At 37.7% G+C, this 27,600-nt stretch overlaps 1 protein-coding gene across 9 annotated transcripts in view; it reads right to left on the reverse strand.

Moving 5' to 3' along the window:
* Positions 1-4,540: 4,540 nt before the first annotated feature.
* Positions 4,541-27,600, reverse strand: part of ACSM3 (acyl-CoA synthetase medium chain family member 3) — an 81,796-nt gene continuing 58,736 nt past the window's right edge. For 4 of the 9 annotated variants that reach the window (XM_031942318.1, XM_031942321.1, XM_012542749.3 and 1 more), the window contains exons 6-18: positions 25,164-25,310; positions 24,403-24,491; positions 23,144-23,259; positions 22,013-22,151; positions 21,792-21,886; positions 21,045-21,147; positions 16,987-17,132; positions 15,681-15,801; positions 14,887-14,997; positions 14,576-14,713; positions 12,157-12,249; positions 11,203-11,422; positions 9,918-10,943 (exon numbers count right to left, since the gene is read on the reverse strand). In XM_031942318.1, the coding sequence (XP_031798178.1) occupies positions 10,495-10,943; positions 11,203-11,422; positions 12,157-12,249; positions 14,576-14,713; positions 14,887-14,997; positions 15,681-15,801; positions 16,987-17,132; positions 21,045-21,147; positions 21,792-21,886; positions 22,013-22,151; positions 23,144-23,259; positions 24,403-24,491; positions 25,164-25,310 (1,967 nt within the window). In that variant the 3' untranslated portion in view covers positions 9,918-10,494. Of the gene's footprint in view, positions 6,633-9,901; positions 10,944-11,202; positions 11,423-12,156; positions 12,250-14,575; positions 14,714-14,886; positions 14,998-15,412; positions 15,541-15,680; positions 15,802-16,986; positions 17,133-18,962; positions 19,505-21,044; positions 21,148-21,791; positions 21,887-22,012; positions 22,152-23,143; positions 23,260-24,402; positions 24,492-25,163; positions 25,311-27,600 lie in introns of those variants that run through there. The other 5 variants (XM_031942310.1, XR_004230205.1, XR_004230214.1 and 2 more) reach the window with 5 other exon arrangements.

Consider the following 27,600-nt stretch of genomic DNA (forward strand, 5'->3'; position numbering starts at 1 on the left):
GGGGTGTCAATTCTTGGAACACTTGTTGATGGGAAATAAATTTCTTTCTCTATCCAAAGGTATACATTTCTGTATATCAGAGATATCAAATATTCCCAGGAAAGATTTGGCCCAAACCAGATTAAAATATAATCAGAAAATAGTTACAATAAAAATGCTTTTAAAACATAGAAAACATTACATTTTAAAACTATGCTTCCTACATGGACAGATTATGGCCCTCATTTCTATTTGAGTTTGACACTATGGTCCAGACTGCAGGAAAATGAAAGGAAGTTCCCTTTGTTACATTGCTAATATGAAACAGCTGAATTCCTCCAATTTTTGGGTTTTTTTGGGGGGAAGAGTAAGAGGTGTTGCCTATCTACTTATTGCAGAATGAACCCTGGCTTCCACTACATACACACTGTCTGTTGAGAACGCCATCTCTGTCTCAGAAAACTGAAAAGATGTAGTTTTAATGGGCTTCTGGACTAAGTTAGGAACTAAATTTTGTCTTTAACCATGGGGTTGATATTAGTATTCCCTAACATGAGAACATTGTCAATGGACTGCTTTTTCCCCATTCGACTTTAGTTCCTTCTCCCCTTACATAACCTAAATTCAGCATCAACTAGAAGTCTCTTATACTTTAGTATTTTCCCCTCCAGTGAAGATGTTGCCTAGAGACTTTCTCAGTTGGCTTTTAGGCTTGAATCTGTTTCATAACTGGCACTTCTATTCCTATAATATTTGTGAGTAACAGCTACAGAAACCCAAGGCCTTTACTAGACTAAACTGAAGCTTCATGCCGAAGTGGCAAATACCATTTTCACTGTTTGCCTAGCATAGTAGAGGTAATTCCAAGATTTGTTACTGTATTGTACAGATTACTAAAAATTGAAATTCAGTTTAAATGGAGGGAGGAGGGAGAAAAAAAGCTATTCCCTTCCTTGATTAATAGTTGACCTTAATGACATTAATATGATGGGACATTTCTGGACTTTTTTACAACAGGAAATAGCCCGATGAAAACCTTGGTTATCAAGAAACTTGTACAATAAATAGAAAGGATCTCTTCCCCTGTATCTAGGGAGCTTTCCAAAGTGAATAGCTCAGCAGGCTCTGAACAGCCCTTGCTTGATCTAGGGTGGAAGGTGAGGAGAAACTGAATCTTTGTCTTATGTGCAATAAATTACACGTTTGTTAAAGTAATTCAGGAAAGAGATTTTGTCATAAAAATGTCTATGTCCTGATTTATCATTGGTCCTTCTGTAATAATAAAGATCATAGGTTCATAGATTTAGATGGAAATGACCTTAGAGTACTTCCTTATTGACAGGAACTTAGGTCTTTCTGACTTCAAATAATAGCTGACATGTCACAGTTCATAAAGAACTTTTCACATTGTTCTCATTAGATCTTAAAGTCCTTTTGCTTAGCTGAGTTAGTCCAGAGGAGAGAGCTTGAGGCATCATGACTGACCCTCATTTTGATGCTGTGGTAGGAGCTTGCCTCTTGTCTTCCATGTGACAAGACACACTCAGCCAGTGGGCACTGTCATTAAGGGTCCTTTTACAATGAATGCCCTACCTGTATGGCATTTGGCAGCGGAGGAGGTGCAGTCAACAGCGAACGCTTTGTTTACTGTTTTGTTGAAGAATTGCCTTGGGGACTATGAGCTCATAGGTAACTCTGCCAGGTGTTTCGGCAGATCCCAACAAACTTAGCCACTCCACTGACTTTGATGATGGGGGGCTGGGAAGGGGAGAGAAGTACAGCTTGGACTAACTTAGGTTCTATTGAAGTGCCAGACTCTCTCCAGCTGCACCTTTCTCTTTACATGCCCAAGGCCATATGCTAGACTTAAACAACAACAAATACTAACTCATTGGCTTTTCCAGCCAAATGTGGGGAACAAGGGACTAGATAGAGAAGAAATATTTATGCACAGTGCCTCCAAAAGTAGTCCTCCCCACCCCACTTCTCCACCCAAACAAGAAGCTAGTTCTTTTGCAGCTGCGTTGGCTAGGACTGACTGCAGAGCCTTGGTTTTTTTGAATTGGCTTAAAGGGCGTGGGAGGGAAAAAGGAACACAACTCATTTGTGAATGGAATGTGCCTTTTTTGAAGAATTCAAGTAGCAGTTTTGGTTCCCAAAAAGTGGGAGCTGCATGGAACAAGCTATCTACCATTAAAAATTTCAGCCTGGATGACCTTAAGTGAGGGATCTGATCAGTCTCTCTAGTTGTGAGATGCAGGATTTCTGTTTAGGACCTGGTAGGTGACAGATGTTTCCTGGGTTATGAATACAAGGCTTGTGGGAACCTTCAGGCTTCCCCTTGCTTTTGGTCCAAAGTAAATAATATCACCATTTGTGTCAGTCCAAAAGCAATCCTTGTCTCAGTAGCTTTTGGTCCATAAATTAAGACCACTGTTAATGCGGTGGCAGAAGGGAAGAGGGAGAAGAGGGCCATAATATGGATTTTTCATTGAAAATCCAGATAATTTAGGGTAAAGAAAGCTAGTACCTGTAGTATGAAAATGGGGGAGGAAACTATTTAGAAAGTCAGGAACCTGGATCCTAGTTTTGGCCCTGATAGGTGTTTTAGGAAATGGGAGGTTCATAAATTTTAGAGATTAATAGCTAGAACAACAGCCATTTAATATTCATCAGAAAAAGATTTGCTCAAGGACAAGTTTATGTAGGTATTTTAAAAGTAGCAAATGATGATTTGAACTTAGTTCTTTTGACTTCAAATACAGTATTTTTTACCCTGCTTGGGTAAGTCTCGGAATAAGAATGATGATTATGAATAAACAGAAGTTGTCATTTCTATGTATTTTAAGTTTGTAAAGTATTTTACATACTTTTATTTGATCAGTTCCTCACAACCCTGTGAAGTAGGTATTACATTTATTTTATAAATGAAGAAAAAGATTCAGGGAGATTAAGAGACTTTTCCATGGTCATGTAGCTAAAGTGGAACTCAAATCCAGCTTTTCGTGACTTTCAAATCCAGTGCTCTGCCCACCAGGCCAGGCTGCCTCTTTAGTCATCTATAAAATGAGAGCTGTAAAATAGGATTGCTGATTTTCAATAGTGATTTTGAGGGTGTATTAAGAAACCAAAACAAAACAAAAACAAAAGAACCAAAAAACCAGACTCTGCTGGCTGCTTACTTTCTCCTGGTGCCTCTTTTTTTTTTTTTTTTTTTTTTTTAAACCCCAGGACCCTGCTCTCCACAAATTTCTTGTTTTTCTCTCAGAGTTATTTTAACACTCAAGAATTGTGGATAAGATAGATTCCTTTCTATCTCCTCAAAGTATATTTTCCTCCCGAGGTTTTTTTGTTCTAAGAAATATAAACACAACAGAGGAAAGTTGTGGGAATGAAAAGAAGACAAAGGTACCATAAGATTTTTGAAGATTATTTTCTAATCTGATATGCCAACTATCTCATCTCCAAATCAATACAACTGACAAATTGACATTTCTTAAACACGGGACTGAAAATTTCTCTATCCAAAAAGCTTCATTTGCTTCCAGGATAATGTTTAAAAAACAAAAACAAAAACTAGTTGGCATTTAAAGAACTGCAGAGGGGTACTGGAAAAGAACACTGGATTTAGAGTTGGACATGGGTTCAAATTTTGACTCTTAATACCTATATGACCTTTATCAAGTCATTTATTCTCTGAACCTTGGTCTTCTCATCCATAAGAGGGGGTTAGACTAGATAGCAACCCAGCTTTAAGTAATATTATAGTATATTAAGTATTGTTATAGTATAGTTGAGCCTATCTTTATCTGGCTACACCCCACACTCAAAACTGGTGGTTTTCTGCATATAATGTTCTATTCACCATTTCTATACCTTTTGTATAGGTGGTCATTATCTTTTCCTCACCTTCACCTTTGGGATCCTCTGCAGTCCTTCGCATTACCTTCTACAGGAAGTCCTGTTTTAAGTGTACTGCCTTGCAAGTACAATTCCTTTTTGTTTTATTTTGTATTCACTTAGGTGTTTATATGTTGTTTACCTTCAGTACTTTGTAAACTCAGTGAGGGCAAGGACAGTTTATGTATTTTCATACCTGTTATAGTATGTCATACACAGTAGATGCATAATACTTGAACTACAAACCACACCACCACACCCTCTTCTTATATAGTTGTTTCAGCTTACCTGAGGACAGTTAAGAATGTTTGGTAAGCATTCTGACACTTAGTCTTCAGATGTTTGCCTGATCCAAACTGTAGGTCTAAGAACCTTGGGCCAGCAGCTCGCTCTTGCAGTATTTCCTCTTCAGGCCTCGATGAGACACTGCACTCTAGACTAGTTTGATCATGTATCTGGTTAGATTTTCCTCTCTTGCTTTTCCCTGTGCTTACCCCCTCCCTGATAAAGACATTCCTCACCAGTGCCAGCTTTCCTTTTCTCAGTTCTCCAACATCCTCCTCTTCACCCCATATGCTCCATCTTCCTCTCTGGACTTCATGGCACTACTCTTTTCCTCTCACCCTTTCTCACTGCTCTTCTCCATAAAATCTATTTTAAACCTTTTTTTTTTTTTAAATTAGCCCTCTCACTTCTTCCTTCCCTTAAATGAGTATCCCTGGTAAGAAATCTGATGAAAGAAAAATTCAACAGCGGAGGTAAACTTGTAAATACCTAAGCAAACACAAAATAAAGCACAAAATTGTAATTGCACTTAAATCAGATGGGACTTCCTGTAGGGGCTAGAATGTGAAGGACTACAGAGGATCCCCAAAGTGAAGGTGAGGAGCAAGGGAATTGCAGGTATATGGGACCATCCATATGAACAGAACATTTATGTGCGAATTTAAGAGACCATCCAACACAAGATCCCTCTGCTCTCATTCTCTTCATTTTTAAAGACTGATACCAAGTTCCATTCTTTTTCTTAATCTACAACAGGGAGCTTTTCTTCCTTTTCAGATTTTACGTGTGCACGCTACCTATCTCTCAGATTATTGCAATAACTTCCTAAACACATCTTTACCCATTCTGGTCTATTCATTGTTGCAGCCAAGTCATTTTCCATAGATCTGACTGTGAATCCTCTAGTTGGTCAACTTCTTCAGCCTGCTCTGACCATCCCAACTGCCTGGATTGCACTCCTTCCCTCCAGCTCATAGTCATTCTCTTCAGATGCAGCCCAAATACTAATCTTTCCAAGTCCTCCAAATTGCTGGTGCCCTCCCTCTCCTATTACCTTGTATTTAATGTGTATATATAGCTTGTATTTAATGGGTAATTATCTGTTAATTTATTCATTTGATACTTGTGGAATATACATTTATGTATTTTCTTGTCTACCATAGATGAAAGCTCACTGTGGGCAGGGACTGTTTCATTCTTTGTACTTGCATCTCTCGTGCTCAGCACAGCTGGTTGGCTTGTTGGGTAGAGTAACAGACCTGGAGTCAAGACCCGAGTTCAAATTTGACCACAGACACTTACTTAGCTATGTGGTCCAAGACAAGTCAATTAACCTCTGCCTGCCTCATTTAAATCAAATTTAAAGTGAAATTAACAGAAATACTCACTTCCCAGGGACATATCAAGTAAGTATAATGATTGTAAAGTGACTGGCACATAGTAAGTGACAGCTGTGATAATCATATAGTAGCTTAAATGGTCATGGATTGAATAAACATTTGTGCCTATTACATGCAACACTCTACAATAGAAACTCATTTTACTGCATTTCCAACTTAAAAGAATTAGGAAGATACTGATTTTTAATTTTTATTGATGTAAACCTAAGAAAATTTCAGGATGATTATCAAGTGTTAGATCAGAAATCTTAACTTTGTCATTTACCTTTTTGAAATTCTGGTTAAAACCACAGACCTCTTCTCAGAATGTTTTTAAATGAATAAAATATAATACAAAAGATTACAAAGGAAGCCAAAGGTTAGTGAAAATAAAAATGTAATTTTTTTTCCATCCAAGTTCATAGATCCTTTTGAGATCTGTGGATTCCAGGTTAAAAACATCTGTGTGTGTTAGACGAAGATACCTGTTAGTGAAGTGGAATATTGTAGCCCAGAGTTCTATTAGAGAATGTAAATAGACAAAAAAAGGGAGCTTTAAAAGATTTTTTTCCCCATGGTTAGAGATTTTTACCACCTAAAGATGGGACTGAGATTGTGCTGTTACGAGAGAATTGCAAAAGTATTCCCATAGCACAATGTGCCATGGGTGCCTTGGACCTGGTCACCATTTAATACCTCCTTCTTCAAAAGGTTTATGTATCAAGTCTTTTGGATTTTTTTCCCCTTTGGGATACACATCCAATTTCCTAACAGAATCGGCTTTATGGCCACCATCCCATAAAATATATTTCTCACAAATTGAGAAATGGCTGATAAAAGGATCTGCCTGCTTTTTACCCAGAGCCCAGCTTGTGCCATCCATGTGTATGCAACTGGCAATTGAAGGTGGATAGATGCATGTTTCTTCTATTCCTGTGTTGCTAAGGTGGTGCAGCAGGATGGGAAATGGTAGCAGGAAAGGAGTTGTCATCCTGGCTGGCAACCTACTAAAGTACCTCTGAGGTGGCACTTTTAAAATCATCATCATTTATTGATATTAACCCCAGGCCAGTTGATGATCCATGAACACTGCAACAAACAAGAAAAATGCCAAGTTTTAGCTTGAAGGAAGCCTGATTTTCTCACAGGACTGGATTGTTTACATTAGTATTAGTAAGTTTTCAATAATAACTGGCACTGATATTAAAGCATAAAGAGTGCAAACTTCTGGTGAATAGAGGTAGATAAGGTAAATTTGTTGGGTTCTGGAAGACAAACAGCTAAAATATGATTGCTCTGCACACAATAGATGCTCAATTAATATTTTAAAAATCATATTAAAGATGGAAAATGTAGGAAAACATACAGGTAAAAAAAAGGGATAGTTGAGAAAAGAACTTATTGTTCAACCAGAAGACAAGTTTCTGAAAACCACTGTGGAGGAAGAGTACACAGAATCCCAGGGGATAAAAGGATAAAGCGTACCAGCTGGAACTACAAAGGTCAGTATCCAAAGCAAGTGCTGTCTGCCTACTGAGTGGGTAGAGAATGATATTACAGGTAGATCCAATTTCAGTTTTGTCTGTTCTGACCTGTGCTCGATACACTTGGTCACCAAGAAACACCCTCTGGGTGAATGCTGAGAATTGTGTTTCCTTAACAATTTGGTTCTAAGGTTATGGTAGGTGGGGATAAGGGGACTAACTAATATCAAAGTGGATAATGGAGAACAAAGGAAAGAGCAGAGTCACACTTGAGTAATTTGCTTTCTAAAGCCAAAGGGAAATCTGGGCTATAAATAATCTGCATTCACTTAGTAGTGGGTAGAAAAAGGGCTGCTACTGCTGTTGGCTAGAAAGGCAAACTTGGTTTTCTGCAAAGGTCATCACAATGTTGATCAATCACCAGTAATCAATGAATGCCGACTCTGGACTAGTCCTTTATATAGAAAGCAAAGCAATGATTGAAAAATTGTGATGTTATAGAATGTTTTCTTCATGTATGAAATGCAAAAAAGATCAAATGAAAACAGGAAACATATCTTCCCAAACGATAATAAGCTAGTGGCCTAAACCTGGTCAAATCATTTTCCTCTCTGGGCATCATTTATAAAATGAAAATAATGTCCATCCACTTCTAAGATGTGCACTTCAAATGCCCCTGTGAAACCAGAAAGATCAGCTGAAGGCTGAAAAATGGAGGGATGGGGAATAGTTTTCTTAGGCAAGTGACTTAATTTTTATTTAGTCCCATAAGATCACCTTAGCTGTGAGCTGTTTTGCATAATTTTTGTACACTTTCCCTCCTATCCCTCCTTGATAGCTGTAGCTTATTTAAAGTACAACATCAGTCTAATTTTTCAAAAAGCATCCTAACATTTGTTTCTATTGTATATTTTCAGACCAAGTTCAATCAAACGGATCACAGGTATAGAGATTAAAGGAGTCTCAGAAGCAATGTAGTTCAACCCCCTCATTTTATATGAAGTTAAATGGTCTAAGGTTACAGAGAGCAACAAAGGTACAACTTGAAGCCAAGTCCTTTGACTTTAAATATAGTACCAGGCTGGAAGATGCTTTTAGAAAAAGGAGAAAAGGAGGCTTGTATGCTGGCAGACTGCATTAAGTATAGTGTAGGGATGGAGAACAGGACTATTCAATAGAAAAACCTACCTCCCTTTCCCACCTTCCCAAGGGAGATACACACACATACACTTAGACTCTCTCATTCACGCACACAAAACATTCCTGACTTACTGTGAAGAGATGGTGCTCTCTAGTGGCCAAATTAAAAGGAACAGATCCATCTGGACCCTCAATATTTACCAACCTGCACAAGCTGACAATTCAGGAAGGAATCTCTGAGGCCACTGAGTCCAGCCCTTCTTAACTAAATAGGAATCCCTTCTACAGTAGTCTTAAAAGGTGGTCATCCAACCTCTGCTTGAAGACCTCCATTGTGGGGGAACCCTCTACTTCCTGAGGCTTGAGGGGAGAAGGGGTATTTTTTCCCTTTAACTGAGGTATATGAAGACCCTGTCTAGAGATTTGAGATGCAAATCTGGACCTTTGCCATTAAATTGTGAATAAACTATGTCTTTGGGAGAAGAGGAAAGGCTCCTCAGTATGGGGCTGATCGAGAAGTTTAAGCTCGTGGTAACATGAAGTGAGCCTTCAGCTGATAAAGGATGGCAATCAGTTGTCCCAAAATGAAATGAACAGGCATTAGGAGGCCAGAAGTTATCTCTGTTAGGCTGAAGTTTTCTTGCAGCCCCAGTGCTTCCCTCTCTGTGGCAAGCCTAATGAAAATCTCCTCTGTTAGATCTTTTCTATAATATGGTCTACAACTGTAGGTATACCTCAAAGCTCTTCGTTGGGCCCTCTTCTCTTTTCTCTCTTGGGAACCGTATCCATTCCTATGTATTTCATCACTATATCCATGCAGATGGCTCCCAGGCCATCTGTCCTGGATGCCAGTCCTGCATCGTCAGCTGCCTTCTGAACCTTTCACATTCACTGGAAGTCACTGGACATGTCCAAAGCTGACCTAATCTTATGAACTTCCACATTTCTGACAAGGGTACAATCATCCTTCTGTTCACCTGGGTTTAATACTTTGGCTTTATCCTTGACTCCCTCAGTCCACACCCCAACCAAAGGCTGAATCCTGTATTTACCTCCAAATACCCATCACATCTTTCTCTTTCCTTCCGAGCCCTCACCTGAGGTCAGGCCCTCAGTGTTTCTTCCCAAGACAATTGCAATCACTTCCTAATCAGTTTCTTTCTCTCTGCCTAAAGTCTCTCCAATCCATTCACCATACATACAACTGCCAGAATGATTTTTTATAAAGTAAAAATCTGATTGTGTTACCTCCCTATTTAATAACCTCTTTATTACCTCTAGGATCAAAGGCCCCAGTCTGGCTGTGCAGGCTTTATTCCATATGGTTCTGCCTCATGGTGATTTCCTTGCTCTTGCCACCCATCTCCTCAGCTTTGCCCAAGCTTGGCAGATACTCTTTCCTACCTCACTTCCATTCTTAGAATACTTGTTTCCCTTGAACTGCCCAAGTAACCCCTTCTCCATGAAGTTTTCCTGATTCTGTCATCAGGGCCATATTATCTCCACCCTGTCCCCATTTACTTGAATTTTTATTTTTATTTATTCTGTATGTACTTATTTATATACTGCCTATCTCCCCTGATAGAACGAATGTCTGCTTCTTGAGGACAGGGACTGTTTAATTTTTTTGTTTTCTCAAGTGCCCAGCTCTGTCTGGCACCTGGGAGACACTTAATAAATGAATTACAGGAAAGTCAGTGGATTTCCCAGGCCTAGTAGCCTCTGCCCATTTACCTCTTTGTTCCTGGCAGAAGAACAATGCAGAGAGTATTGGGTGGCAGCCTCCTGTGGAGCTTCTTGACCCTTTCATCTAACCGACTCATGGCTATCTTCAGTTCTTCTCCCTATGGCGATTGGGCAAGCCCATAAGAAAAAGAAGTTGGTTCTGAGGGTTTGGAGGCCCTCTGGCTATCATCAAGATTTTCCTCCAGTGGCAAAGGAAAAAACACTGCTTATGAAGTCTTTCTAAAGCTAAGCAATTAAAACCAGAGCTGAGACCAAGAGGGTATCTTCCTCTCCTCCCAACTTGTGCCAATTGAGGACCACACCACTTTCAAGCCTGCGTCTATTACAGAAAATGACCTTGGCAAACAAGGAAAGAAAAGAAACTAGCAGAAAATTACTGTGCATTATGGCAAAACAGAATGCTCTGTTTCACTAAGCAAGAAGACTTGGGTCCTGTGCAATCTTCCATAACAATCCTAAATCTCTCTAGGTCTCAATTTCCTCATATATAAAACGAGTGGAGTGGACCAAGGATCCTTTGGGCTCTAGTATTTTATGACTTTCACTCTGCTAAGAGAAGATTGTCAACTCTCTTCATTATCTCACAGGCTGGAATCAAAGAGCAGATGTGCTAAAGGAATATGGCAGTGGGATAGAGAAGATAAAGAGGAAATTAATGGTACTGGTAGAGGGAGATATAAGGAGTGAGGACAGTTGCAAAGATATGAAGACAATGGAGGGGCCATTCTAGGAGACAGAGCAGTTAAGGGTAACTGATTTGTAGCACTTGGATGTAGCTGGGTTGCAAATGTGGCCCAATCTGGAGTAGCCTTTCTAACCAAAAGAATAATACCAGGATCATCAGTGACCTTATTTACTAAGGGAGACTTTTCCGTTGAGACTAGTGGGACAGTGTCAGGGCAGGAGTGACAGATCCACTCATGGAGGTGGGTGGGGGTCAAGGCTCTTCTGCATACCAACTTCCAGCTGAGACCAGTTGGACCCTGAAGAATTTTCAGGGAACTCTGGGTACATTCAGAGCTTCTAAATTCTGGAAGTAAAAATACAATATATTAACAGAAAACCCAGAAAAAAAAAAAGCCCAGAAAACACTAGTATTCAGGAAGCCAAAGTTCATCAGGTTCAAGTCACTGGCTTCTGTGTGGGTCAGGCTTCAGTCCTGCTCTCTATTTTCCATATACTGACCTCCTCCCCTCAATTAGGTGACCACCATTAACATTCTTTGCTCCTCTCACCCCCATCCTAATGTGCCTGGCTCCCTTGAAAGCCAAATGAAGTGATAGACTTACTCAAGAAACAATACTTTTTGTGTTTTTTGCTTTGGGGATCCACAGGCAAGAAGACAGCTTCCAGACCAGGCAAGAGACTAAACTTTTGGGTCATGTCCTCTTCAGTATAATTCTCCTTCATGCCATTCACATAAATGGTACTTTCGTTCTCTGGGTCTGTCTCCAGCGTGCTCACTATGGTGTCACAGTCCAGAGTGAGCTCTTGCACTGGTCTCTGCACCTGGAGTAGAAAAAGATGAAGGCTGACAGATGATTTTGATCTGACTTAAGCAACTTTCCAAAGACTGCCCATGTGACCCTACTAACTTTTGTTAGGTCAGAAAGGTGAAGGTGCTTACAGCTAGTTCTTTCCAATCAGAAAGAGCCACTCAGAGCAAAATGTTCAAGGTCCTAACAGAAATAAGCAAGAAATATTATACATATTTAAGCTGTTAATGAGTAATAACCACTGATTCTTTCAAAGTACTTCCATTTAAGCCTCATAATCACTTTGAAGTTGACCAATAGCTAATAATAGCTCTATTTTACAGATAAAGAAATTGAGGTTCTGCTTACAATGTGTCCATATTCCCAAAGTCGTCAAGTATGAGCAAATAATAGAAACTAAATAAATGCATATGGAATTAAGGTAAACCAGGTATTCTTGACTCCAAATCTCAAATACCAGCCACCAGGACCATAGTAACTGATCAAGGTCTTCATTTCTGAAAAGAACTGCTAATTTTCTTCCTCTGCTGATACTTTTCTATAGCAGGAATGAACAAGACACCTAACTCCCATGTATGTTCTGTATCTTCACATCAAAGCTGGCCTAGAATTAATGAGCACCACACTGTTGCATTTGGATTCCCAGTGCATTCATTCCCTAGTCTTAAAAAGGACTGCTTGAAGAATGCATGCTGGTAGGAGGTCTTGTTTCCTGTTTTCATTCAGTGGTTCCCATGTGCTCTTTACCTTGATCTGGGCCCCTTGGACACATGCACCATTCAAAGTCTCTATGGCCAGCTGGGCAGCTTCTAGTACTCCATACTGGATGCAAAGGTAAGGCTGCAGAAAGAGAAGACAGACTCAGAATCAACTCTGCTTCACAGCTTCAAATGATTGTCCTTGTACTTTTCACTGCAGGAACTAAAAAAAGATTCTAGGTGAATCATGCCAATCAAGAACTCGGAGAGCAATTCTACATGTTGTAATACACTTATTACTGAGCTTGCTGGTTTTCTTGGCCTGTTTTTGTTGGGGCCACTATACTCCACATCCTGGGTCCTTAACTCCATAAATCTGGGGCCTGTAATTTCTATTCATCGCGAATTTAAATTGGGGAGGTTGAGTCATATTAACTAAATTCAAACAGGACTAATTAGAAACTAGAATGAAAGTTTGCTCAACTTCAATGGGAAATAAACCATGGCAAAATAATTCCCTTCCTGGAGGAAACTACACATCAGAACTTTGATCAAGGAGAGAGAATGAGGGGGAAACAAACAGAATAGCTAGTCAAAAAAAGAAGGGACATACCCCATGCCGGCCCTCTGCCATCTCATGCTGTTTCTATCTAACGATCAGCTTCAGGGTTCCTTCTCTGTTCACTAAAGTGCTGACAATCCTATGCTCTCCAACTGCAATCCTTCAGGATCCCTTATTTAACTTTTAACCTTAAATTTTTACTTTGTGATACTGCAATTTCAGATCAGTTTTTTTTTTAAATTTGTCACACACTATCCAGTGGTTTTAAGTCACTATCACCAAGCTTATCCCAATAAGGTCAGAGATGGGTAGGCCTCAGGAATGAAGATTGTTTATTAAGTTGTAGAGGAGGTAAGCTCTATATTGATGAAGAGGTACTCATAGACATGAAAAACATTTAAAAATGCTTGAAGTGAAATAGTTATAGTTTAGCTTGGCAGCTTCCCAAGGTGGTAAGGGAGGTTTTTACTCTGCCTATATGTATATTATGTGTGTGTATTTATACCCACATGCTTGGTACACAGTAAGTGCTATATAAAAATTAATTAGTATTATTGTTATTTTATTTATGAATCATTTCTTAGGGTGGACTATTTTTTCAAAGATTTTCACAGATGATCTGTGAATTCATGGTATATGTGAATTCTTATTATCCCAAGCCCTGCTTTGGAGTCTTAGGTGTTCTAACTTTATTTTTAGGTCCTGAGAAGTTAGTAGCAGAAAGAGTGTGTGATAAAAGGGGAAAAACATTATAACTGGAATCACAAAATGTCATTTTGAGTCCTGGCTCTGTTCTTTATTATATGTGTGTGCAACTTCACAGAATCTACTTGCTCATCTATGAAATGGACAAAATAATACTGATAAGACTTATTTCATAGGATTGTTATAAAGACAGAATGAGATAATAGATCTCAAAATGCCAAGCAAATGTAAAAACAATGCAGACCCGTAAACTATTCACAAAAAATCATCAGGAAATGAGTGGTCCTGGCTCAGCTACTGTAATCCCTTAAGTCTTTGGCTTTTTCTGCAGGACTAGAGTTGCTAGGGCTGCCATCAAAAAGTAACATTCTTAGCTTTCTAAATACCTCTTCCTAGTTGTCTGGAGTCTTTCTACTTAAATCCCTAAATGTCATTGATGCTTTGTAATTATTTAAGTTATTTCTTCTTTCAGTGACAAAAACTAAAATAAAAGAGAGAGGTAATGTAGTGTGCTAGATAGATAGAAGCTAGATTTGAGTGTCAGGTTGACCTAAGTTCAAATCCAACCTCTAATTCATACTGGCTATGAATATATCATTAATTTCTCAGTGCCCCAGGCAACTCTCTCAGACTATGTAAACTGCAGAGCAAGAGACAATCTACATTGGCAGTGTAGTATTTTTATACCAATAAATCTAATCCAAAAACCCAGGAAGATTAACACTTCTAAGTACATACCATCAAGCTAAGTGTAGTAAGTATAATCTGTTCTTAAGGCAGGAAAGATCTTGTTCTAAAGTTTATTTTCAAAAGCCTTTCTCTTTTTCTATTTTCTCCTCAATAAATTTAAAGAACTATAGAGAAAGAAAGAACTTTAGAGGTATCCAGTTCAACCTACTTCTGAAAAAGCTATTTTATAAATAGTGATCCAGCCTTTAAATATTGCCCAGGGAAGGGGGAAGCACCTACCACCTTTTGAGGTGGTCCATTCCACTATTAGATAGCTCTAACTTGAAGAAGGTAGTTATGATGAACAGTCCAGATGTGGTCCAATTTGTTATCATAATAGAACTTCTTTTCAAAGCATGAAATAACAAAAAAAAAAAAAAAAAAATCTATTCCTTGCTTATGAAAAGTATACAGGTTCCCTCCAGCAGAATTCTGTCTATCCCAGTAGTGGTTGAAAAGCGATGCTCTTTACCTCAACAGTTTCAAGAACAATTTCCAATGAATGGATAGGACCAAAGCTTGCAAACAATTTCTTCAGAGGCTTAAGGCAGAAATTTTCCCCAAATGGCCCTGCATAGACAGTTGACATTTCTGCCCACTTGACTTTCATCTATTGGAAAAATAAGACCAAAACAAACAAACAAACAAACAAGGGGTCAAAGTGCGTAAGCAAGAATGCAGGGAGAACTAAAACCCCCAAAGCCCCTAAGGTCAGAAGATGTATCAGTGTATTTGATGGACTTTAGCCCTCAGAAACTCTAGTTCAGCAAATGATCCCATTACCTTTTTATGCATCTCAACAGTGAGGCTGGGTGGGAGGGGATGTGGCCACTGTGAGAATTGGATGACACTGAAGGATGATAGAGGGACTTCTGCTTGGGCTTGCTCTAGAACCTGTATGAAGGACATAGCACTGAGAGACAGGTCAAAGGGTCCTGACTATTTTTTATCTTAGAGGAAATGCCTGAGACTTTAAAAAGCTATAGTACCCCATTGTGCCAGAGTAGATCCTCTGGCTTATTTCTACTTCTCTAGCTAAAATCCCTACACAAAGAGAAATGGACAGTTTCTCCTTTTGTAGTCAGAATGACAGAAGTTTTCATATTCAACAAGTTCTTTGACACATTTTCTGGGATAGCAGAGTTAAATGAAATACACTGAAGACCTGGGTGTTGACATGAAATACTACTTCATGTCACCTTAACCACCTTTCATGGCCATGCTGTTGTCACAGATAAAAAAAGGAAAAAGCTGCCTATTTGACTGCACACATACATAGAAAGAAAGTGTGGAAGAGTGAATACAGTACTGGGCTTTGAAGTTGGAAAGGTTGTTTGAATCATGCTATGCACAGACTGGGAAACCTTGGGCAAGTCATTTAAGGCCTCTGGTCCTCAGTTTCCTCACTCTTCAAATAACAGCTCACATCCCACAGTGCTGTAAATGAAGATCAAACAAAAGAATATAAAGCACTTTGGGTGATCTATCATCATTCTCATTATGAGACATGAAGTGTTCTAGGGGAAGTTTTTACCTTGAAAAGGCTTCATTTTTAACACTTAGTCCACATCCCTTACCTCTTCATCAGAAGTACATAGAATACTCTGGCAGAATCTGGAAGACATAAATGTGCTGCCACCTGCTTTCTGGGACAGGAAGAGGAGTTTCCGACCAGCCAAGTCCAAACACTCTAAAATACTGAGAGGAAGAATGACAATGAGATGGGAGGGGGAGGAGGAATGGAAAATCCCTCTGAAGCATTAATCAGCTCCCAGTGAGGCATGTATGCTATTGCCTGTGTCAAAATTCCTTCCAAAATATGAATCAACATTTTATTTGCAATCTAGTGAATGTGACTGGGGCTAAAGAAAACCTGATTACAAGGAAGTGAAGCTCCTAGGAAAAGAGTTGTCAGTTGCTGCATGGCCAGACTGATCTCTCATTAGTTTTCCTTTTGTCTTTATACTAATGCATCTGATTGTGTAACCTTATGAGTAGGACATAACTTGGGAAGAACCATCAGATTTCAATGGACAAAGTTTGTTTAAAAACATACTTATTGAATTAAGATCTTTCCTGATTTTTTTCTCCATAGCAATCATTTCTGAATATGCCTCCTCCTCCTTGAATTAAATTATTTCTTGTAATGAAAGAAAAATACTTAAGCAAAAACTACTGATAAAGTGATGACATCTGCCATTATATGCAACACTACATTCTTATGGCCCCCTACCTTTCTGAAGAGAAAATGACAGAGGTATGTTTCAGGACTTGTTCCCTGGGGTCAAACTGATTATTATCATCACTTAGTTTGGAAATCTTTTCATTTATATTATTGTGATACTGGTTCTGCATGAATTTGTATAATCTTTTAAGAAACTATTTTCAAGAGGTAATGACATAACAACTCTGAGCATAAGATTAAAAAGCTGGAGATCATCTAGTCAAACCCCTTATTTTGCAGGTAAGGAAACAGAAGACGACAAAGGTACCCAAGGTCACGAAGCAAGAATTTAATAGAATCAAGATGTCAATCTGGGTTCACCTAATTCCAAATCCTGTGCTGTTTATTTTTTCTATTAATATAACTCTTTGTACTCTTCCCCCTATCCCTTCCTCCCACTTCTAAGAGAGGAGAAAAAAGAAAAAGAAACCCTTGTAACAAATAAGTAAAGTCAGGTAAAACAAATCCCTACATTGGCCATGTCCAAAGACACCTTCCTTTCAGGAGATGGGCAGAATGCTTTATTTATAGTCCTTTGGAATCAATGTTCTTTCCCTCACAAAACCCTGCTTCTCAACACACTTAGAAACCACATAGCGAAGGCAATCTCCACCTTCATTCTACTTCTCTCCATTTGTCTCAAGGATCGAAAAAGTTACCCTGCATTCTTCTGCCATGTTGCATCTGTTGAGGGTCTTGCTTCTTTATGGGGTCCACTGGGGCACAAGGGCGATGTGTTTTTCTGTTTTGGACTTGCCAGAAATTGTTGGGAGTTTACTGCTATATCCAGCTTCATTTCTGCAATCTTGAGGAAAGAAAGAGTGGGAAACCCACCAGTTTCTTGGGTGTTCATTATAGAATAATTTCCAACTAGGCAGGCTGCAATTTTTAAAAGCAAAAAAAGAAAAAGTGGTGGTAGAAGTGGGATAGGAGGGAAGAAAGGCTAAAACAAACCAGGTTCAATGGATCTCTCTCTCCTTTCTTAGTTACTGGCCTGACAACTCAACAGATGGTTTCTAATTGCCTTGCTAAAGATACCAATCTGTCACAAGAAGCCCAAGTTGTTACATATGGAAAGGAAATGCCAACACAGGGCTCAGTGAAAAGGGATGCCGATTTTGGCAGAATCATTATAGTTAGTTGCTTAAAATATATTTTTACACAGAATTTGTGCAACTGGGTCTCTGGGAGAGGAAATTACTTCTCTTGAAAACCATAATAAAATTCTTAGTAGACTTACTTTTATAGCTGCAAAAGAAAAATAAGCTTATTTTGTTTAGTTCTAGAAATGCCACTCTGTCCATTATTAATGGACAAATTAATATTTAAAACTTACTTGTTCCAGGGAGTTACTCCGGAGGAGATACAAATTTGTATCTAGCTTAAAAATCCTCTGGATTTCCAAACTCCCATTCTTAAAACTTTATTGGTAGCTTTCATTTTTATATTATTCTTTGCTTCTGAATCTCCCTCTCCAATGAACCATCTCTTGAAATAAGAAAGAGGGGAAAAAGCAGCTCAGCAAGAACCTCACAAGTCAAAGAAATCTGAAAGCATATGCAACATTTCACACCTTTATAAAGAAGGAAGGAAAAGTGACTTTTCTCACTCTCTGTCACTGCAATTATATATCACAGTGTTCAGCCCAACCCTTCTTCTGTTATTAGTTCTCATCCTGATGTTGGTCTAATCTTGAATTGAGGTACAGTTTATGATTTGATAAGAAATGAGATGGGGCAGAAGGTAAAATATCTTTATAAAAGATGTCCCCATATAAGGGATAGAAAAGATATAGGGCCATTTGTGTGGTTTAGAAGCTCTGTCTAAAAAGTCAGCATTGAAATACCTTCTAGCTGAATATGGAATACAAATATGTGGATTCTGTGAAATGGGCTTATTTCTTATATGACATGGGGTATCGTTGTAACTTGCAAAGTTACTTTCCAAGATGGTTTTATAGAGGCCCTCCTAACTCCATGGTAAGACTGTATCACAAGGCTTATTATAACCCAATTCAAAAACACAATGGAAGCGTCCTCCCATTCTTTTATCTGATAGGGAGGGGGGGAGAGCTTTTATCTTATTTTTCCTTAGGACTAGGCCTATGCTTCCTCACCAAAGTGCTTCCACTTCAGTCATCATCTTCAGCTTCCACCACAACCATCTAAGCCTTTATGTCTCCTAGCTCTGATGAATTTTCACCTTTTTCCTGCTTAGAACCAGGCTCCTATGCCAATCAATTCCCCACTCATTCCAAATATCCAGACTCCCTTTAAGCCCCAACTAAAATCCCACTTCGCCAAACCCTTTAAATTCAGTTTCTTCTTTCTGTTAATTGTTTCCTATTTCTCTGCTGCTTTGCATATTTTTGTTTGTATGCTGTTTCCCCTGTTAGACTGTAAACTCCTTGAGGGTAGAGACTGTCTTTTGCCTTTTTTTGTGAACAACACTTAAAACAAATGCTTTTGAAAGACTTAATGGCAGTCAAGATGATGATGATAAGTTCCTTACTTCCTAAGAGAAAAGCGATAGCCTTAAGGGACATGTCCATTTGTGCCCGTAAGCACATACACACACACTTATTTATAGGGGGGGAAAGGACATATTTTGCTTGACTATATGTTACAAGGTTTTATTTTTCTTTACATCAAAATGAGAGAGCAGGTGAAAGGGAGAGAAAATAAATTTTTGTTAATTAAAAAAGGGTAGAGGCAAATATGAAATACTCCCTGCCCTTAAGTATGTTTTATTGGGAAATGTAGAGAAGAGTTCAATTATTAAATGGTTCTGACTGATCTGTTTTACACTAAATGGTACTCTTACGATCAAGAGAATGATCCTGAGGTTCCTGAAAAGTGCTTAAAGACAAATTTTGCGGTCAACAAAAATCATTTTTTTCAAAATTCTATTGTAGGTTTTAAAAGTTGATGAAACAGGGATAGAAGCAACACAAAAGGTAAAACATTTCAGTTACATGAAACTGAAATTAATACTAATAAGATCAATACAACCAGGATAAGAGTAGTGAAAAGGGAAAATATTTTTATTGAATATCTTTGATAGAGTCTGAGATCCAAAATTACAGGAAATGACCTCTATGTACATATGTGTACAGATACAATTACACCACTGTCTCTCTTCCTCTTTTCCTCTCTCTCTGTCTTGTTTGTCTTGTCTCTATATATGGGAGAGAAAAGGGGGAGCCAATAGAGCTAGCCATCCAAGAGGGGGGTCACTTCTCCCTCCCCAAGCCCTTACGTCCACTTTCCTGTTCATTATCCCTTTTTTCTTGTTCCTTGCCAAACAATGACCCTCCATTCCACCTCATGCCAGAAGGAACCCAGAATCCTAGTTCTACTGTCTCTCAAACTCACTTCCCATTTTTCAATGAAAGCAGTGGGTCAGTCCCCTGTTGGAAAAGGATTTCTAGGGATTTTAATTGCCTTGTAGGTATATTCTTAGAACGTTCTGTCCTTTTCATGTACCTTGTACTGAAAATTCCTAATGTGTCATTTTTCTCAATTAGAATGTAAGCTACATGATTATCTTCTTTTACTAACCGAATCCCCAGTGCTTGGCACATAATAATTACTTATCAAATGCTATTTCATTGATTAATTCAACTCACACAAACTCTTAGGACCAAACCTGCTCTGTAAAGGATAAGTGGTCAAAAGAAATAATCAAATAGTTCTCAAAATAAGAATTGAAAACTTTCAGCAATTATATGAAAGAGTGCTTCCATAACTAACAAGAGCAATGCCAATCAAAACAATTCAGAGGTTTAAGCCTATATCTAATAAATTTGCAAAAATAAGAAAAGACAAAAATGAGAAAATTCTGAATGTGAAAAAAAGAGCACACTGATACATACCTGGTAGAATTGAACATTACTCTAGCCATCCTGGAAAGCAATTTAGAATCATGCTAATAAAGTGACTAAAATGTCCATGTCCTTTTCCTCCGGGATCCCAAAGATAGGTATACACTCCGAAGAGAAAAAGAAAGGTCCTACATACGTCAAAATATATTTTGTAGAAGTAAAGCATTGGAAACAAAGTAGTAATAGTGGTGGTAGAGGTAGCAGTAGTAGTAGTAATAACAACAGCAGTAAAAAATTAGAAAGTGGAAATAAAGAAATGAAAAGTTAAGTAGCACTTTTTGTTGGAGTAAAGAAGCAGAGAAAATGTAGATGCCCACAAAGGGAGAAATGCCTAACTTCATTGCAGAACATGTGATGCAAGAAATCACGAATGTGCAAAAAATAGGAAAGCACTGGAACTGATGCAAAATCAACTATAACCAGGAAAACAACATTTATGACTAAAACAATGTAAATAGCGAGCACAACTCTCCCAAAATAAAAATTGAATGACATACACTTAACACAACCAGCCAACCCTGATTCCAAAGTCAAGATATAAGAATGCTCTTCCTTCCCCCTTTTTTCCAGAGATAGGGAACTTTGGAAGGGGAACACTATCTAAAATTTCATAAATGGTGGATATGTAGATAATATTTGCTAAACTGTTTTCCTCTTTTTGGTGAAAATGGTATTCTGGGAGAAAGAAAAAGGAAGGAACATATAAGTAAATTAAAGTGACATAAAATCAAAACATGTGTATACCATTAAAAAAAAGATAATGAAATTTACAATTTCAATCTAATTTTAAAAAGCATGCAGAGATTAGGTAAATTTAAAGTACTCAGTACTAACCTTCCTTGGGCCATGTTTAATAAAATACTGAGCCAATTCAAGAGTTGCCATAGCATCTTCTGTGGAATCATGGCCAACCCTGTCAGGGCACTGTATTTCCTTTCTAAAGGAAGTAAGAGTAAAAGACAGCTTATTAACTCAGAATCAGAGGCTAACAATTTGGCCTAAAGGTCCATGTCTACAAAGCTCTTTTCAGCTGATGTTTTTCCTGTGTTTTCTGGCTGCAAGTGGAATATCAGGGATTCAGATGAAATAACTAAAAGGATTAGTTTAAATTAAACTACTAACAGATGCTGCTTGTCACAGTTTAAGGGCTGAAAATGGTGGGATTTTGAATTTTGTCAACTCTGATACTTTTTTCAGGATTTCCAAGAAACATGTATGGCACTAAGCACAAATCATATAAAAGATAATACAAAATGAGGTATACCTTTCCAATTCATTACATGAAGCACACTGTACTGTTTAGGCAGCATGGTACTGAGGACACGAATTCAAATCTTGGTTCAAATCTTACCTCAGATGCTTATTAGCTTTGTGACTGAGGCAAGCCACATGTTTCAGGTACCTCCAGTGTAAGATGGAAATAAATTCAGCACAAGGACTAAATGAGATAATACATATAAAGTACTTTTTAAACCTTAAAGAGTTCCAAATCTGAGCAGTGGAGATATTCTGCTCTATTTGAACATGTCAATATAGGGAACTATTTTTAGTGTAAAACAACTCAAACTGTAATAGACTTACCCTAAAACAGCTTTGGCTAAGAACTTAAGCTTAAATCTTCGTCCCAAATCTCTGACAAAAAGCAATGAAGTGTCAATAACATTGGGATGTATCATCTGCCAAGGAAAAATAAAACTTTTTTAACTTTCTAAAGTAATGGGTAAATGGAAGGATCAGGGAGATGAGAAAGGTAAAGGACAAGAGACATAACATAGAAATGGAAATGCCAAAGAAATACACACTTGTAAGGCTTGAAGGTCTGCATTTAGGGAATGGCCCACTAATACCGCATCTGGAGGGAGTAGCTTCTTTAACTTGGCCTGGACGTCTTTAAGTTTTGTGGTCACAGGTTTAAGAATCTTCCTTGTGATGCCTGAGAACCTTCCATAAAAGCAAAAAAGATGAGGGCCATGAGAGTAGCTAGATTCCATCCTCCTAGTCCCAACACCAGAATGTTTCCTGATGAAAACATTATTACCATAGAGACTGTATTTATAAAATGAAATCTAAGTTATTGCTGTCTAATTAAAAACAGCTAACAAGTCTCCTTCTGAAATACTATCTACTATTACATATTGGAAATTTTTTTGAAACAAGTGGTTTGCTTGTTTTCATGTCACTTCATGGTTCCCATCCTACTTCTCTGAATAATCATGTTTTCTTTGCTGCCTCTTTTGTTTTTTTTTTTTAATTCTGTAAATGCAGGGATCTCCCAAGGCTCTATTCTTGGGCCTCTGCTATTTTTTATCTACAATCTAAGCCTTGGTGATCCTGTCCATTCTCACAAGTATACCTTTGAGGGATAGAATGACAAAAAAAGTTTTATTGACCACTTTTTTTGATAATGCTCCAGGAATTCTAAAATCAAGCACATATGCCACATGCCTCAGTACATTAATTCAAAATCTCTGACAGAAAGGTACACAAGTACTGATCCTGAATATTTCAGTTTTTTTCTAACTAGTAGACTAAGCTTTAAGATCAACTGATACATGCAATCTGATGAACTTCAAGTTTCCAGAAAAGGAAATGTCATAGTTCCACTTAATGTAATCTAGTGCTAGAATAACGATTATGAGATTCCATGGCAAAGAAACTAGCAATTTCCCACTGGTCTAAGTTCACAAGAGGATTATAGGAGAAAAGTGTAAGAATATTAATACACATCTGAAAATGAATAAATGCATTTCTGGTAAAGAAACCTAATTGACATGGGATAATGTAAATTTCTTTCTATGGAGCATATTTCTGAGCAAGTTAAATCATGTAACTCCATAGAGGCTCCAGGCCTCTTCCTATAAGTTTTTATCAATTTCAGTCTGACAATTTCAGTCAGGTTGGGAAAAGCTATACATCAGTTTGCAGATATTCACCTGGTGAGATAGTTCAGAATCTTGTTGTCAGGTTTGACAAGCTCATCCATGACACAACGGCCTTTTGCATCAACTAATGAAACTCGTGTGAGTTCATTTCCATTTGGTGTAAGGCACTGAAAAACCAAGGACACAGTCAGGCTGCTGTATTCATGGAGGCCACTGCTTCCTGCTGCTTTAAAATATGATCACCTGATCTACTTTACTTTGTGGTTATCAAGATGGGAAAAGTCAAATCAAGGAAGGGTTTCTGATTATATTCATGAAAACCAGCATGATATAAATTCACTGTAAAAGCTATGCTAAAGGAAGAATAGGAAAAACAAAAAAGGGATGCTACTTATCAGGGATGCCTGATCTGTATTGGGAACTAATTCATATGAAGCTATATACAGAAGAGTCCAGCACTACTTTTTATTCTTTATTCTGTAGCTGTAAAAACATCTTCTTACAATAACAGGCACATGAGAAAGATTATAAAGCTATTACTATTCAGGATTTTTAACTCAGTTCTTTCTGACTCCAATACCAGCACCCAGTCCATTATACTGCATTAAGGCAACTGTGTAAAGAGATCATAAAGTTCTGTCAAAAGAAATAAATATGCCTTTTATGATAATGTGAGTCACAGAAATATCAGACAACCAATGTAAATTGTAGTCTAAAGTCTGTTGGAAATCAGCACCAAAATGGTTTGTTTTTATTTTTTTCAGCATTAGCATTAGTAATAATTTACAATAGTTCCATGAAATAGGTAGTATATATATTAATATTTCTACCTGTAGAAAGGGGAGAATGGGGCTCTGAGTCTTTCCTAGAGTGATGTACTAGTCAGTGGTGGTTCCAGGTGAGTCAGAAGACCTGAGTTCGGGTACAATGCTTTTTACCATGTGGTAACTTTCATGTTTTTGGCACCCAAAATCCATTAACACAGCTTTTGAAAACACAATTTTTTGCATTAAACTTGAATCCATCAAAAAGGCTTTGCTTAGGGGCAGCTAGATGGCACACTGGATAGAATACCAGTTCTGAAGTTAGGAGGACCCGAGTTCAAATCTGACGTTAGACACTTAACACATCCTAGCTGTGTGATCCTGGACAAATCACTTAACCTCAATTGCTTCAGCAAAAAACCAAAACAAAACAAAACAAAAAAAAACAAAGCTTTGCTTCATTCTGTCTTGAGTGAATTCCCTGTTCTTTGGGATGGCAATATCTATTTCTGAGCACCCATCATAATAATGAAATTCATCTCATACCATTTCACAGTCTAGTCCAAAAAGAGGACTGCTGTTGCTTACTGGACCAACACATTCAGTGGAAACAAAGTTTTTACAATTAGCCAAACCTGGAAATAAACAAACAACAAAAACTACATTTGTACAAAAATCTATAGAAGTGATGATGTTCAATTATCTAGAAGAGGAATACAAAACTCTGCAAAGAAAACTGGATCATGTATGCTATAACTGATGTTATTCTCTGTTCTCTAAAAGGTCATCTTACACTTGTCCATTATGGCATTCTATCTGATTTCTTTCCTGCAACATTTTGGTCATGAAAGCATCATAAAATTCACTTATTCCTAGAATAAAAGAAACAGCAGCTTTTGGGGAAAGTCTGCCTATCTTTTTGAAACATCAACAAAAAGCATTTATTTAAGAAAATAATACTGGCTAGTATAATTTCTCTGGCCATTGTCATTTTGTCCTGCCAGTGAATTTTTATGCTAATATTCACAGAAAAGGAATAAGTCTATATAAAAGCACTTCTTCCCAAGATCAAAAGGGGATTTAATATAGACTGAACAAGATTAAAATCAGGGGAAAATTAGTTTAACTTTGTTCCATGTCCCTAGCTTTCAAATTCTATTAAAGCATCACTATTATTAATAAAAGAATGGGTGGGGAAGGTTCTATATACAGTGTTTAAGAAGACCAAACATCAATGCACTAGTTTTAAAATAACTTTCTTATCTTTATATATTTCTGACACTATGCTAATTGTCATCTTAACCAACCTTGGAGTGGAAAGTCAAATTTTTTCATCTCTTCTTTGGTCAATAGGCATCTGACCAAACCTACTTTTTCATGTCCGTATTTCTGAATGATGGGATCATTTTGCAGGTCGATGATGGCTTGTGGTTTAGCAAGAGAAGATGACGATACTGAAACAAATAAGTCCAGAGTTGTTAAAATGTACTTTTAACATACCCTTCCCAACAGCATATCTGTTATAGAACTTACTGGAGCTTTTTGAAAATAATTTTCTTAAGAACCTGTATGTATGAAAATATTTATAGCAACTATCTCCTCAGGGCAAAGAATTGGAAATTGAGGGGATGCCCATGAATTAGGAAACAGCTGAATAAATTATGGTATGTAATTATGATGGAATATTATAGTTCTACAGGAAATGAGGAGCAGGATGTTCTCAGAAAAACCTGGAAAGTCCTCCGTGAACTCAAGCAAAGTTAAATGTACTGAGTACAAAGTAATAGCAATGTTGTATGATGATTAGCTGTGAATGACTTGGCTATTCTTAGCAATATAGTGACCCACGACTACTCTGAAGGACGTATAAGAAATGCTATCAATATCCAGAGAAAGAACTGATTGTATCTGAATAGAGATTGAAGCATACTTTTTTATTTCAACTTGATTTTTGAGAGTTTTGTGGGGGTGGGGTGGGTAAGAGATCTATGTTTTCTTTTACAACATGACTTCTATGGAAATATTTTGCATAACTTCACATGTGCCCTTTTTTGGGAGGGGGGGTGCTGAGGCAACTGGGGTTAGTGACTAGACCAGGATCACACAGCTAGGAAGTGTTGAGTATCTGAGGCCACATTTGAACTAAGGTCCTCCTGATTTTAAGACTGGTGTTCTATCTACTGTGCCACTTAGTTACCCCTCACATGTGCCTTCTTAATGGGAGATGGGGAAGGAGAAGAAGGGAAGAGAATCTGGAACTCATAATTTTAAAAACAATTGTAAAAAATTTGTTTTACATGTAACTGGGGAAAACAAAATTGTAAATAATTTTTAAAAATTTACTGCAGACAAAGAAAAAGAAAATCATTTCTTTATTATTCAACTATTTAGTGAAGCTTTTAAGGTATGGTGTATGGGGATAATGCTAGATCCGTGACTTGTTTGGTATAGGGAACAGTCTAATGAGAAAACTCCCTCTACAATGCAAGTTGTCACCTTCTCTGTAACTTAATAGACGTGGAGAGCTGTTCAGACCACTGAGAAATTAAATTACTTGCTTAGAGCTACAGATTTGGTATGTATCAGACATGAGGCTAGGACCCAGCACTTCCTGAATCTGAGGCCAGTTCTCAATTCATTACGCTAAACAGTGTCAAACACAAATAGAAATGGGTCCCTGTGGATCATAGGTTGACTTAGAAAATCACAGATTAATATTGTTTTTGTTGTATTTTATTTCTTAATTACACTTCAATCTGGTTCTAGCAGCACTCAAGAGCTATGTGACCACTTGGGCCATAATATTATACCACATTGTATCCAAATGCAACAATACTGATAACACAACTAAGGAGGAAGTGTAGCTCTTTCATGGAACCAGTATTCTAGAAGTGGAGACACTTTTCTGTTTACTTGTGTTTTAAATGACAAGAGATAAAAAGTGTGATTTCAGGAGGGAAAAAACTTCAGACTGGGTGTTCAGAGAATGTGTCAAGGACACAGTGAGACTTAAGCTGGGCCTTGAAGTAGAATTCATGTAGGTGGAAAAGGAGGGACAGAGTATTCCAGGCGAGGAAAACAGTATACACAAAGGTGAAGAGATGTGAATGCACTACAGAGTAGATGGAACTGATTAAAACAGAACATTTGTGAAAGGTAATAAAGGAAGATAAAATTGGAAAAGTATATTGGAAATAGATCACAGAGAACCCTTAATTCCAGACTTGGGACTCTGATCTTTATCATGTAGGTAATGGGGAGCCATTTGAATTTCTAAAACATAGCATAGTATGATCACAATGGTGTTTTTATTAGATGAATATTACAGGATTGGTAGAAAGAAGATGAATATTACAGAATTGGTTTTGGTTTGGAGAGAAGTGGGGAAAATATTTAGGCCACTATAATAAAATAAATATAAATAACATATAAAGTTGAATAAGAGAAAATAAAACTGCCGAGACTTGAACTAGAGCAAAGGTAGGAAAGAAAGAAGTATGGTAGAGACATTATGGAGAAACAATAGGACCAACTTATTAATTAGGAATGAGGGTAATGGTGGGGAGTAACTGTAAAATTTTGAAACTCAGGTAACAATATCATGGACAAAAACCAGCAGGTAGAAGGGGAAAGAAGTTTGGGAACATTAAAAAAATAAAAATAGATTACATGGGATTTAAAGAAATGAATAGGAAGTGAGAAAATGAACACAGTTTATTCATTTAAGACTTGCAGTAAAATAAA

The sequence above is a fragment of the Sarcophilus harrisii genome, chromosome 1 (genome assembly GCF_902635505.1).
Source record: "Sarcophilus harrisii chromosome 1, mSarHar1.11, whole genome shotgun sequence".
NCBI classification, from domain to species: domain Eukaryota; kingdom Metazoa; phylum Chordata; class Mammalia; order Dasyuromorphia; family Dasyuridae; genus Sarcophilus; species Sarcophilus harrisii.